The following is a 13737-nucleotide window of genomic DNA, read 5'->3' on the forward strand; positions in this document are numbered from 1 at the left end:
CTAAACTGCTGCCTGCTGGCGAGGGTGCAAATGCAATGCATGAACTTGTCTACTGCTTTGGCTCTCGCCCCGCCACTGTAGTTATTAGATAACATGTAGGAAACTGAATAATAGATAGAGTCGGGTCCTTGCGCCCCCTTGCGCAAACACAGTCGCTGGAGCGTCGTGCGTCAACTTATCACGATCTGTTCCTTTGCCTATATTATATAAGAAACCAACTTCAGAGTGGAATCGTCGTTGATTTTCGCGACTGGCCCGCAAGCGTGGCGGGCTGGGCGCCAGCGCACTAATAGGCCCCACACTGCATCTCAGTTGAAAGAGTAAAGGACACATGGCGGCCCGCGGGGTCCTGTACACCAGCGACGGTGGCGGGGGCACAAGTGCCAACGGCGAGGACGGGGACCCGAATGACGATTACTTCGGAGTGCAAACACCTCCTACTCGCTCGTTTATGAAGCTGGTGCCACGGGCATTGAAGACACAAGGTGAGCCGGGAATCTGCGCAGTCGGCTTGAAAGGCGGGGGCCGCTGAAAGGCAGGGTCGCAGTGCATTGGCGATGTATAAATGCAAGATGGTTGCGTAGGCTCACTCGCGCGGGGGCGGGGTGGTCAGCCCTGTTCTGCCCTGCCGAAACCCGGAGGAGGGCCCAGGCCTCCTCCCTTCCGGAGGCCAGTCCAAAGGAAGGTGGCAGGGTCCAAAAAGCACAGTGCAAATATCGAAGCCAGAGGAACCTCAATAAGCTAGGGTAACTTGTTGATGACTCAAATGTCTGATATAAGTGTGGTCGGGCCGTCTAGAAGCGCGCCGTGTGGCAGCGGGTGCTGCTGAGCCCACCCTGACCGCCAAAACACGCTGCGCACGATGTGAAATTCACATGGTCGGGATTTCCACAGTCCACAGTAGCTGGTATGGACGTTACTGGAATGCGGTGTCGTACGCGGAAATCCAACCTGCCCGAACTGACAGACCGGCTCATCAATAGGCTGACGTGTACTGGCTACCAGCGCGCAACCGCATACGTCTCGGACCTCACAGGGCACGGCCAATCGAACTTTGCATGCAGGCAAGCTCGAAGGCAAGCGCTCAAGCGGCCAGAAGCCGAACCGGAGCTCATCCGGAAAGGTCTGTCCAGTCTCGTGCTCAAGTTTGGGCTCAAGGGATGCTGCGCCCGCCGGCAACGCCGGTGCATGCCGCTACTTGTCGGTTACGCTTGCTGCTTTACACAACAGGGGCTGGGGCCGCCCCAAGCGCTCCACCGCCAGGCGCACAATGCGTCAGCTGCGCGGCGGCAGGCCAAGGACCGCCGTCAGAAGTGAGTTGTGTGGGGTTGATCTATGTCACGGATGCTCAAGGCCACAGCTACTGGGGGATGGCGCGGGCTGCCAGTATGCACTTTGGTCTTCGGCCTATCCTGCACAGTCATGTGGGCGCCTCCATCTGACATGCATGCGTGTCTTGTGCAGACGGGGTCTAGGACTTAAGTATGCCACCCTAAAGCTTGGCCACGGACAAGGGAGCCCGTTCTGTGTACCGGCACACATATAAGCTCCCTCGTGTGGCATCAACTGCAGGGCGCGGTCTCAGGCGAGGTTCTTCAAGGTAGGATGAGCACGGTCGTTGGCGGCTAATTGAGTTGCGGGTGCAGGCGTGGCGTCAACCCCATGTGCCAGTTCCTCATAACTACCCCATGGCTTCGTGCCGCAGGAGATTGATACTACACTCGAGGCGCTTGGTATCGGGACGGCGGGTGCTGCGGCAGGTGCAGGTGGCAGCCTGGGTGGGGCGGGTAGCGGCATGCCGCCCAGCCCTTGTAGCAGCAGCATTAACCTTAGTCTCAGCCTGGCGCCCTCCGCTGACCAGCTGCTCACGCCCACCGCCAGCAGCAGCAGGGCGGGCACTCCTCCTCCGCAGGCGGGGGCACCTGGCATGGGCAGCATGAGCCGGCGCGCCACTAGCGATCAACGCCTGTGAGTGTGCATTGGATGGGGGATGGCACTGTGGCGAATAGCACTGCAGGTGTCAAGGATTAACATAGTACAATGAAGGTCTTACTTGTGGGTAACTGGCAATCTTCTTCATGTGTGCGCCATCAGGACCGAATACCTGCCGTCTGGCTACTCAACCCCGGACCGCAACCTGTCCATGGGCGGGCCACCGCTGATGTCCTTTGGCCGCGGCTCCAACAATGGCGCCCTGCCGCCAGCCGCTGAGCCCACCGGTTTGCCGCCACGCATGCCGGGCGCTGCAGCGGAGCGGCACCAATCAGCTCTCAGCATGCAGCTACCAGCAGGGCACGGCCCGGCGGAGCACGGCAGTAGCACAGCCGCGCATCGCCGGGCCGTGAGTGTGGAGGGCGAGCCGGCAGCGGGCGCGCCCCTCCTCTATCCCAGTTTTATCACGCATCTAGCTGCGGGTGAGGTCGTGCCGTCGGGGCCGGTGCATCCCACCCCCAGCCGCGGGCAGTTCATCTTGCCAACCGCCATCAGCACCGCCGTCAACAGGTGTGCGTCATGGACATATGAAGGAAACGGCTCTCGTGTGTGGGGATGACGCGGGAAAGTAGCTGCCGGTGCATTCACACGCGCGGTACACCGCATTGCGCGTCCCTTTCTCGAACGCCGATCGGTTCACACTTGTGCTCTGATCGGGGCCGCACATACGCTGTCCGGTTCCTTTGCAGAGATGAGTTCCGGCGGCACATCGGGCACGTGATCATGGGCCACGCCCAGTCGGAGGAGGACCTGGAGGAGGCGGTCAACCAAGTGGAGGAGCGCGCCGAGCCGCTGCACGATGAGATTGAAGCACTGCACGAGGCTGCGGAGCATGCGGCAGGTGAGGCGGGCGCGGTAAGGCAGCGGGACCGGGCCCTTGCTTACCTTTGCGATTGGAACCGGCGGGCGCCCCCGATGTACCGTTGCTGTGGTCGCAGCTGTCTCAGGTCGCTGATAACGGTGCTTTTGTTGACATGCGGTCTTAACGCCCCTGTGTCCAGGTGGTGGCGCAGTGAGCTCTAACAGCCTTGAAGCCATGAATGCTAGCCTGGAAGATCTGTTCCGGCGGACCAAAGAGGTTCTGCGGAGGGCCAAGCCGCTCAGGTGAGCCGTGGTGCGTGCAGCCATAGTCGTTCGTACAGCTCAATAACAGCACCAGGCCGCTCAGCAGGTGGCGCGTCCAGACACCCTGGCTCACCCGCTCACCGCACGCCCCACCCCGCGCTCTTGCCCCGGCCGCAGGTCCCGGCTGGCTGACCACGTGGACCTGTTGCCGCGCCTGAACGAGCTGCTGGTCAAACTGCTGGCGGGGCTCGTGGAGGCGGCGGAGGCACTGGCGCGAGTCGGCGAGGCCGTCGTGGCGGCGGCGGGCGAGCTGCGGGACCGTGGCAGCGATGACGACGTGCGACGGGGTGTGCGCGCGGTGAAGCGGCTGCTGGAGCAGATCGAGTACATCTCGCGCAAGACGTCGTGAGTGCCGCCGGGAGCGTAGGCCCGTGCTTACTGGCAACTGCATGCCTACCTGGCCCAGAATGCATTTGCATGTTGTGAGCCGTTGTGGCTTATATGGCACTGCTTAACGTCGCTACTGCTTGTGCCAGGGACGAGCTGGATGCCGCGAACGAGGCGGCGCAGGCGCAGCCGCTCGTGGCAGCGTGCCAGGCGGCAGCAGTCAGCCTGTGCACCGCCAGCATCCAGGCAGCGGCGCAGGCCGCGCCTGTGCTGCTTAAGCCCGACTCGCTTTCGTCAGACAGCTTCGTGCATGAGAAAGACAACCAGGTGCGCCTGCTGCTTTGCCTTGCGTAGTTGCTTTGAATATCAACGGATGAGCTTCGAGTGAAAGGCCATCCTAGGACTAACACGCGATTCGCGCCTGTTGCTTCTTTCAGGCGAAACGGCTATGCGTCTTGTGGGATGAGGCATCACGTCTGGTGAGGTTGCACCGGCTGGCAGAGACGTAGTAACATGCGAGGTTGTGTTCCACGTTTCCGGATACCGTATGTCATTCAGCTAACTAAGCCGTCCATTTGCATTCTCGTTGTCGAAGACGGACAAGATGGCCAAGCGCTATCCCGGCTTCCGCCTGCGCCTGTACGGCGAGCTGGCCGCGGCGCTGCTGGAGGCGGGCGACCTGGCGTTGGGCATGATGCAGGCGGCGGCGGCAGGGGCGGGGCCAGGGACGGAAGGCGAGGCGGCCGGCGACCTCAGTGATGCAGCATCGGACTCGGGCGTCGACAGCGACACAGGCCGTGCAGTGCAGGCGGGTACTGCCTGGGGCGGCCGGATGGCTTCAGCTTGGGGCGGCCGAAAGGGCCCCGCCGGTCGTGGCGGCACCACTGACAAGGAGATTGAGGCCCAGGCATGGGTGCCCAGCTTGCTACAGGCAAGTGCTGGGACGTAATTGGCTGACACGGCAGTCTGTCCCTGTTCTGTGTGTAAATTTGAGTGTGCGCGTGCATGTGCGCGCGTGTGTATTGGTAGTACAACCTTGCAGGGCTTGTTTATCGTCATCCCCCAGAACGGATCAATGGTGTTGCCCGCAGATGCTGCTGCACCGCGCCAGCGAGACGCACCGCTGGCTGCGTGACGCGCTGGCTGAGGCGCTGCGCTACCGGGCGGTGGCGGAGGGGTCGTTGGACCTGGACGACGCGGACGAGGGCAGCCTGAGTCAGGGACTAGGGTCCGGCGGCCCCGACAGCCTGGGCGGGCAGGCTGCCGTGTCGCCCGCCGCGCGCGAGGAGGCCCTTGAGTTGGACGGCGCTGAGCTGGAGGAGCTGTTTACGGAGCTGGACCGGCTGCAGGAGGTGTTCGCGGAGCTGTGCGTGGCCAACCTCAAGCGGACCATGCGCCTGTGCTCAGGCGAGTGAAGGCGGGGACCCTGAGCATGTAATGCACTAAAGCATAACGAGCGCTTGCATGTATGGGCACGATGTGTGAGTGAGGACCTCTCAAGAGGTCTTGTGCAATTTAGGAGTCTGTTCCGCGTTGAGTCGAGCGCTTGTTCCGGACGCAGGTAGCACGGGGGAACCGCTGTCGGTATGGGCGCTGGAGTCGGCTCGTGACGCGGCTGAGGCGGCGCTGCGCTTTGTGTATATACACGATAACAGCAGCATGGCGCTGGGGGACATGCTGGGGCAGGAGGTGACAGAGGAGCACAAGGTGAGAGATCACAAGGCTGGTGTCTGTACGCATTTGCGCGGCCGCGGGCACCGTACTCGTACCGCTGATGTTACAACTTTGCCTCCCATTTGTTGCGTGTCCCAGGCATGGCTTCACCACACGTGGCAGGAATACACCCGCCTGTCCCAGGGCGTGGTCAACGGCTTGCTGTCCATTCGCCGCCAGATCAACGTGCGCAAGGGCAACTTGTCGCCAACGCCCGTACCCGCACAGCGCCCAACCGCGGCAGCGGTACCACTGGCTACAGCAGGCACCGGGCGCGGGCGGCCATTGGGCGCAATATCAACAGGGGCACCCACCGCACGGGTTGCACCTGTGGCCGCGCATGCCGGGGCAAGCGGGCGAGCGTCTCTCGAGCAGCCGGGCAGACGGGCGCCTGGTGCTGCTGCCCCGGCCCCGGCATCTGCACTTGTTGCCGGTACGACGGCTGGGCTGGGGCGCCGGCGTCCGCCCCCTGCTCCCAAGTTGTCATTGCCATCAGCGGCAGGCGTGGGGCATCGGTTGCAGCCGGTTTCGCCGGCTTCCACCGTGTCCGGGCTTCCTTGGGGCCAGGCTGCGCACCCGTCGCACACAGCTCCGCAGCTGCTCCGCGCGCCGCATCAACAGTTCGGGAGCATTGCTGCAGCAGCAGCGAGTGCCGCTCCAAGCTGGGCTGCAAGCAGCAGCTCAGCGGCACTCGTAGCAGCGGAGCTTGGGGCGGCGGCGGTGGCAGCTGCCGCGGCAGCGGCGGCTTGCACCTCGGCTTCTGTGGGCGTAGACCCGGGATCATCGGCGGTGAACACACATGCCGCCGCTGCCGTCGCTCCCTCCATGTGGAAGGCGGCCCTGCTGGCACCCGGTGGGGAGGCTCCGCGTGGGAATGGCTCAGCCCGGAGCAGCTTTGAGGCGGGGGAGCCATCACCGTCGGAGCGGGCGCGCAGGCAGCAAGAGCAGCTGGCAGCGGCGGCAGCATCGGAGGGGCGGCCTGCGGCTAGCACAGGCCAGAAGCCGGCAGCGTCTTCGGCTGTTGCGACCACGTCCAGCTCAACCTCCACTGCCAGGCGGAGAGACCAGCAGGGCAACTCGCAGTCACGGCCAGTAGTGGAGCGTGGCTCGGGCGGTGGGAGAGGTGCTGCTCGCGGCGGCATGTCCACACGGGGCGGGGGAACTGGAGGCCGGGGCAGTGGCCGCCTGTTCGGCCGGGGCCGTGGGAGACTGGACCGCGGAGATGACGACAACGGTTACGCGGAGGAGAACCAGCCATCTGCAATCGGCGCCGCGAGCAATTCCGAACAGCTGGAGCACGGCCGACAGCGCCGTGAGGGTGCGGGAGGTGACGGCGCTCACGAGCAGGGGGCTGGGGCTGCCAGCAGCTCGGCCCAGCCCAAGCTGCCTCTCGCAACTACGGGCACAGCAGCTGCCTCGGAGCACTCTGGCGCTGTTGATTCTTCAACAGCTACCGCCGGCGCTCCCGACGCAGCTAGCCCTTCGTTACCATCGTCCTGGGCGGCAGTGGCTGCACGGGGCAGCCAGGGGTCTGCGGCCTTGCCTGGGTCCGGCCGGGGCCCCAGCGCGAACACAATGCGCTCGCCCTTTGCGTCAACGTCAGCTGCGAGTCGAGCGGCTAGCGGCGTCGCACCAGCAGGGGTACCGGCGCCTGCAGCTGCGTCTCCGTTTGCTGCGATTGCCATGCAGCCGCCACCTGCGTCACCAACCGCCTCAGCGTCCCCGGCAAACTCGCATGTGCCCTCGCCGCAGCACACGCCGCACCAATCGGCGCCGCCATCTCCGCCGTCGCATTCCGCTGTCATCGCGCCAAACGGTGGTGTGGCGCTGGCTACCTCGCCCTCCCTGACCCCGGGTGGAATGCCTCACGTGGTGCAGGTGCCACCTCTGAGCGCAGCTTCAACGCACGCCACGATTACAGGAGCGCAAGGTTGCAGCAGCAGTAGCACGACAACAACCGCTGCGGCAATCAGTGGAGGCTCGGCCTTTCAGGTATGATGCTCCCTTGCAGGCTGTCATGAAAATTGCTTTGTTTTTTAATGCTTCTTTCTGACATTAGTCGCATGCAGCGTGCTTACATTGTATTTACTACCCCACATGCAGTTTGCGCCGGTGAGCACTGCACCAACGGCTCCCAGCTCATGGAATTTGCCAGCAAATGGTGCCAACGCTGCTGGTTGTATAGGCAACGGTGGCAATGGTGGTAAGCGGACGCCGAAGCTTGGAAGCCCACACGCCTCTGGCCCTGTCATGCCACCGCCGACCACCCTCGGCGTAAGCTCAGCAGCCGTGCTGGCAGCAGACGCACAAGGACCGGGGGCGGCAGGGATGGCAATCGCAGACGCTGCGGGTCCAGCTGAGGGTGCATGGACAGCGGTGGCCTCTGGCGGCGCTCACCAGCGCCAGCTGCACCAGCAGACGCAACCGCACCAGCAGACGCAGGCCCGCACTGGTCACACGGCCCGCCCTGGCCAGGGCCCAGGCCTGGTTGGGACGGGGCCCAAGGCCACGCGGACCGCGTCTCTCACTGCCCAGGTGTCTCTGGGGCCCGGCGGCCTCGGCCCGGCTGCCCCAGCCGTTGCCGACCTGACCCGGCAAGGCAGCGAGGGCCTGGCTGGACACGTAGTTCGGGACCCGGAGCTGGCGGCGCTGCTGCACGCCATTGCCTGCGACCCGTTCTGGGGCATCCGCTGGTCCGACCTGTCGGCGGGGCTGTCCAACCTGGTCGGCAACGGCAGCACGGGCCAGGTGTTCGCGGGCACCTACCTGCATGGCGAGGTGGCCATCAAGGTCATCGGTATCAACCGTGACATGGAGTACGACTTAGGGGTGAGTGGGCTCTAGGTATGGAATGTGCCGCTAGTGCCTGCTGCCAGCGAAGGCGGAGGCGACAGACGGCTTGTGACTGCCTCAGCCATTGCCTCCACTGCTGTTGCAAATTTCAAGTCTCTCAATACCTGCGCTTGCAGGCTCTGCGCGCCTTTAAAGCTGAAGTGGACCTGAACAAGCGCCTCAACAACCACCCCAACATCGTGAGTTAGCCCGCTAGAATTGAATAGGGTACAAGAATGAATAGGTCCGAGGCCATGAACTGCAGCATAGCAAAGCAACAATGAGGGCTGTTCGCTGTGCTAGTGATTGCAAAAAATGATTACTTACAGCTGCTGGCCTACCTGTGCTCTTGCAGTGAATTTGTGGCCTTCTTTTGCAATCCTCCCCTGTACAGGTTCGCTTCATCGGCGTGTGCGCGGATTACATCCAGTACGCGGCGCGGCAGGCAGGACTGCTCACGGATGCAGACCTGGTCCACACCCGCTGGGCGGCACCTCCCCGGGTAAGCAACAACAATCTAAACGTGAGAAACGAGCACACAACAGTTGACTTTGTCAGTTTGAATGCGTTAAGCGGCACCATGATGTGACCCAAGCTGGTCCATTTGTTGTTTGCTGGCGTGCAGGCTGTCGGCACACGCGATGGGCGCCCGTTTGCACCCATGCTGGTGCGTTCATGGTCTGCATATTGTAGCCGGACATTGCAAAAATGCAACTTAGCCTGAACCTTGTGTTTAGTACACCTGGCCTCTGTTCCTGATGGTAATGACGAGTGTTGTGGAAACGAATGCGTACGTAGACCAGAGCGGACGGATGGTACTGTGCCAACTGATTATTACCTGTATCAAACCCATGTCCAATGCAGGCAATTGTGATGGAGTACTGCCACCTGGGGACACTCTGGTCTATGATCGGCGAGGTACGCGCAGGCTGCTTGGTAGCAACGGTGTTTGGCAACAAGCTTAACACATTGTCTCTTGTGTGTCAGGCACGGCGGCTGTCCAACGTGGCAGCTCGAGGGCAGCAGCCGGTACGCACCAACTCCAACCGATGGGGCTTTGCCTTCTGGAAGAGCTGGGAGCGCCGCATGGAGGTGAGCTGAGCTCTCAGCCGCGAAGCCTAGGGCGGTTGTGGAAATCAAGGCTGCCATTGAGAAGCAGTTACACAATCAGCATACGGTTATACAACACAGCTCAGGCGCATGTTGCTTGATGGCACCAGTATCGCTTTGCTAAACAGATACACTGGCACCCGAAACCGACTCGCCAAGCCGGCCCCCCCACCCCGATTTCGCGAAGCCGGCTTCCACATTTCAATACCGGTTTCGAGGATTTCCATCATTCCATTGATATATATTATCATATGGCTATGCATAGACACTTCACAGCCCCAAAGCAGACCCGCGCGCCGCGAATGCCAAAGAATAGGTGGCACAATCTCCGCTGAATTTCGCGAATCCACGACACAAAGTACATTTTGAGCTATAAATGGACGTTTGGTGTCAACTCCTCGCTCAGTAGCTCTATCTCGCGTGTGCATTGCTGCGGATGGCATGCGGCCGGACCGTGCAAACGGCCTGTGGAGGCCGACTGTGAGCATTTTAGCTGCTATGGTTATATGTTTTGTCCGATAGAGCGGCAGGATGATAAAAAGCTGCTCAGCGAGGTGCAATGCAGGGTTTCCTGCATGAAAAGGCAGCGTTTCGACCACAGACTAATACACGCTTTGTTTCACAATGTATACACAACTCATTGTATGTTCTGGGGCAATAAGGATGCGGGCAGCGTGAGCATCTTGATGGCTTTGGCCCGTCCGCGCACATAAGTACGCGTCTCCATTGTATAAAGGTTGAGTGCTATATAAGAAAGTTAAGTAATAAGCAAGAGAGACGAAGCGACAGTTGGTTTCGCACTGTGCCATCCGCACTGCGTGTGAATCGGCTTCGCCCGTTAAGCCGGCTTCGACCCCAAGCTGGCTTCCCACGTGTGAAAGCCCCCAAACACAATCAGCGTACGGTACATACAACACAGCTCAGGCGCATGTTGCTTGATGGCACCAGTATCGCTTCGCTGAACAGATACAGTGGCACCCATCACCAGGTGCTGTGTGGCGCTGCTGCGGGTCTGGAGTACATGCACAAGAACCACGTCATCCACCACGGTGAGTGCACACTACGGCATGGTCGTACGCGAAATGCAGTTTATGCACTCAAGGCAATGACGCTGTGTTGCTTTACATATGCTGTACCCACGCCTCTCCGCGTGCCTTCAGACTTCACCTCCTATAACCTGCTACTGGACGAGCGTGGCGGAAAGTGGACGACCAAGGTGGGTCAGATAGCCTCAGAAGCGCCATGTGTGCTCCGTTACAAAGGGATATGTTGCATCGCGAAGTTCTAAGGGTCACATGTGCATGCGCTGGCGTTGGTCATATGGCTGCAGGTGTGCGACTTCAATTTGAGGTAAGATAGGCTTAGGCCGCGGCTGCCCTACAGGTGAAGGTTTGTATCAACGGGTGCTACAACCTTTCGCAGCAGTCAATGCACGATGAGTCGTAGTACCGTCCGCTGCAACTGCGCTGATGTGGTTGTGCTATGTATGTGTCCTTCTGCAGCCGGGTTGTTTCTCGTCACGCTGGCGGCGCGCCTGCCAGCGGCGGTGCCAGCAGCTTGACGGTGCCCAACAGCGGAAATATGTACAGCCCGCGCTGGCAGAGCCCCGAGTACTTGGAGGGCAAGGAGTACGCCACCGCCACCGACGTGTTCTCTTTTGGTGTCGTGCTGTGGGAGGTGAGTGCGCTGCAGTGTGCTGCAGCATGTGGGTACCGTACACCGTGTGATTCTGGTCCGCGCTGATGGGATGCCGGCAGGTCTGGAGAACAGTAGCGTGGATGGGCCGTGCCCTTGTACATTGCCAGTTGGCACCTCAGCAAAAATAATTAAGCCGATGGGTGCGACATGTTTTGACAAGCAGAGCTGGGGTATCTTAACCTGCCAGAAATCGGTCTAATGCCTCAATACCTCTGCAGGTGGTCACACTGCAGACGCCGTGGGAGAGTGAGCTGCACCAGTATGAGAACAAGGGTCTGAAGGTAGGTCAGCGTTGCCAGTTCAGCTGACAAGCGCATGCGCCAACGGTTGGGGCCCTTGCTAGTCAACGGCTTTCCATATGCTGTGTATGGTGATGTGTATACCAGATACGTGTGGTCATGTCTGCGGTAGCTTGCTTCCCTGCATCACAGTATGTTGTGTTGGGTTCACTTGGTGTCGGCCCTGTGCCCAGGTGCTGGAGCCGGTGTTCATTCACGAGGAGGTGGTGACCAAGAACAGGCGTCTGGCGTTCCCTGATCCGGCCGCACTGGAGCAAGAGCTTCCAGAGCTGCCACAGGTCCGTGCGTGCGCCGCGGGGCATCGACAGGGGACTCAGGGCTGCATGGGTGTGTGAAACGCCTGCAAGCGCGTCGGCGCAAGGAATATAACACAAGGTGGGAAACAACTGCCGTATATGTTGCAGCTTGATGTTTTTACCCAAGTGTGGCCGTGTACATGCAGTTGGTGGCACTCTGCGGGAGGTGCTGGCATAAAGACCCGCGCAGCCGGCCACGCATGACCGAGGTGGCGGATGCACTGATGACCGTCCTCGGCTCTGTGCGCCAGCGTGAGGACGCTGCGCGCAGGGCAAACGCCGCGGCGCGGCGGCCTGCTGCGGAGGGCGGGCCCAGTGCGGCTCAGCAGCCTGGTACAACTGCCGCCGCCGCCACTGCCGCCGCGGCAGCTGGTGCCTCAAACACAGCTACTCCAGCTGTGGCAATGGTCCCAACACTTGCGGCGACAATGCCAGCGCTGCCAGGGGCACCTGCCAGGGGTACCAACACGCCCACGTCTCCTTTTGCACGCGCCGTACCATCGCCATTTGCGGCTTCAGCATCCCCAGCACCCCCGCCCCTGCCTTCACCATTTAAGACGGAGCAGTAAACAGTTGCTGTACTCCGCTTGGTGGTGGTGGCTTCCCCAGGCTTGGTAGCGGCGGCAGCCTGGGACCCGGTGGCAGCAGCACAGGTACCAGTGGTGGCGGCATGGGGCTTTGCGCAGGGCCTGGTGGCAGGGTTTAGGGTTTTACGAAAGCAGGCCACGTGGAGGATGAGAGCAGCAGCATGTGTAGCGCAGCCATTATTATCTTTTGTGAGTCTTGTGTGGCTGCTCGAGCGAGCAGACACCTTGTTGGCGTTGTTGGCAGTAAGTGACCCTGGCCAAGTCCAGGAGATGAGGTAGTTCGGACCCTTCAGCCTCCAGGCGCGATGGGGTGCGGGCTCAACCCACTACATACTTTTGTTGTATCATGTGGACATGGGGTTGATCGAGTCCTCGGAGATTCAAGTGTGTTGCTCAGAACTGCAAGTATCATGCATGCAACTCAGGCAGTCTTTGCCTTTTGCATGGGGGTCATCAGGAGGCAAGGCTGAGTGCAATACGGATAATCTTATGCTTGTGTACTTTCGTTGGCGGTGATTGGCCACTGGACCCGCAGATAACCTGGCAACCGGTGCCTGTGCAAACCAATCCGTTTATCTCTTTCAGGCAAGGCTAGTTCCGTAGACCGCTTCGGCCTCAGACAATGGTGATGTTGTATGTGGGCCCGTCTTTCATGCAGAAACTTGTCTTGCTGCATGTTGCCTCAGCTTTTGTTCTCTTGTCATCCTATGGGCAGTCACCCTCACATCCACAGTGAGGCATGTCATGGGTTCCTAGCTTTGGATGTGTGTGTGTGTGTGTGTGTGTGGTGTGTGTGTGTGTGTGTGTGTGTGTGTGTGTGTGTGTGTGTGTGTGTGTAGGTGTAGGGGGAGGCAGATAATATGCCCGACGTGCGTGGGTTTGAAGACCCCTAGCTGCAACCATGCCCACCTGTATGATGTGGGGTCGGCAGGCAAGGACATCACTGATTGCAACAGTGTAATGGCGCATGGGTGTCTTCAGATGAGTGCTGCAAGTGGCCTTGCTTGGTGGCTGGACTTACTGGGAATGCCAGTACAGTTCTGGATCTGGGAGGTTACGCCATAGTATGTCTTTAGCAAGTTGGGTGAGATGATGTGATGTGGGTTCAGCTCACTCTCCCATGGAGGGTAAGCTCAGCCCCTGAGCCCAGCTACGACGCTACATGGGTCAAGGCCGAAGGAAGGGGTGCGATGTACTGTGCAGCACGATGTGAGGACAGTAGCAAGGAGGAGTGTGCTGCTGGCCTAGTCAGCAAGTGACTTGCTTGACGGTGGCATAATGGACTATAAAATGCTGAGTATTTCGTGACCAGTGTCCACCAATGCGCATCGGAGCTGATGCAGCACAAATTGTAAACCTGGCGCCGAAACATGTATCTCAGGAATCTTGGGGAGGGGATGCAGGGGGGAGAGTGCCTCGCACATCGCTGCACTATACAGTACAAGCGGTCCGTCCTGCGCCCCATCCTGTGCATTACGGATATGGCGCGCGTGCCGCCGGAGCTGCAGTCCGGCCTGGATGCTGCTGGCCCGTGTACCGGCAGCGTGGCGGGTGGCGGTGTCGGCCACACTGCATGCACCTGGCGGCGCGGCCTCCGCGCCTCCTGCCGCCCATATACGGCTGCTGCTTGCGCAGAGCCTGGGGTGGCGGCAGGGCGCGGCTGAAGTGCCGTTGCTGACCCTCACGGTGAAGTAGGCAACCCAGCTTCAACTCGCACCTCCGTATGACGGGCTCCGCGTGCGTCACTTGGCCTTCATC

The 13737-nt window shown here is 60.8% G+C and overlaps 1 protein-coding gene across 1 annotated transcript; it reads left to right on the top strand.

Moving 5' to 3' along the window:
* Nucleotides 1-98: 98 nt before the first annotated feature.
* CHLRE_16g692228v5 (uncharacterized protein) lies at nt 99-13346 on the top strand. The gene is made up of 28 exons (XM_043071737.1): nt 99-485; nt 1065-1123; nt 1231-1313; nt 1573-1600; nt 1706-1968; nt 2095-2502; nt 2682-2833; nt 2994-3096; nt 3235-3462; nt 3594-3771; nt 3882-3923; nt 4040-4375; nt 4536-4851; nt 5006-5151; nt 5257-7149; nt 7261-7986; nt 8127-8189; nt 8384-8491; nt 8615-8656; nt 8854-8907; nt 8977-9081; nt 10088-10148; nt 10260-10315; nt 10430-10449; nt 10602-10776; nt 11016-11078; nt 11270-11374; nt 11539-13346. The coding sequence occupies exons 5-28, from the start codon at nt 1796-1798 to the stop codon at nt 11959-11961; spliced, it is 5976 nt and encodes a 1991-aa protein (XP_042916341.1). The 5' UTR covers nt 99-485; nt 1065-1123; nt 1231-1313; nt 1573-1600; nt 1706-1795; the 3' UTR covers nt 11962-13346.
* The last annotated feature ends 391 nt before the right edge of the window (nt 13347-13737 follow it).

Source organism: Chlamydomonas reinhardtii, chromosome 16 (assembly GCF_000002595.2).
Source record: "Chlamydomonas reinhardtii strain CC-503 cw92 mt+ chromosome 16, whole genome shotgun sequence".
Taxonomy (NCBI): Eukaryota; Viridiplantae; Chlorophyta; class Chlorophyceae; order Chlamydomonadales; family Chlamydomonadaceae; genus Chlamydomonas; species Chlamydomonas reinhardtii.

Excerpts from the sequence above, each read along its gene's own strand:
- CHLRE_16g692228v5 (XM_043071737.1), top strand. The coding sequence starts at position 1,796 with ATGCCGCCCAGCCCTTGTAGCAGCAGCATTAACCTTAGTCTCAGCCTG. Across the intron at positions 2,503-2,681 it reads ATCAGCACCGCCGTCAACAG|AGATGAGTTCCGGCGGCACA; the intron begins GTGTGCGTCATG and ends GTTCCTTTGCAG. Across the intron at positions 8,657-8,853 it reads GCCCGTTTGCACCCATGCTG|GCAATTGTGATGGAGTACTG; the intron begins GTGCGTTCATGG and ends TGTCCAATGCAG.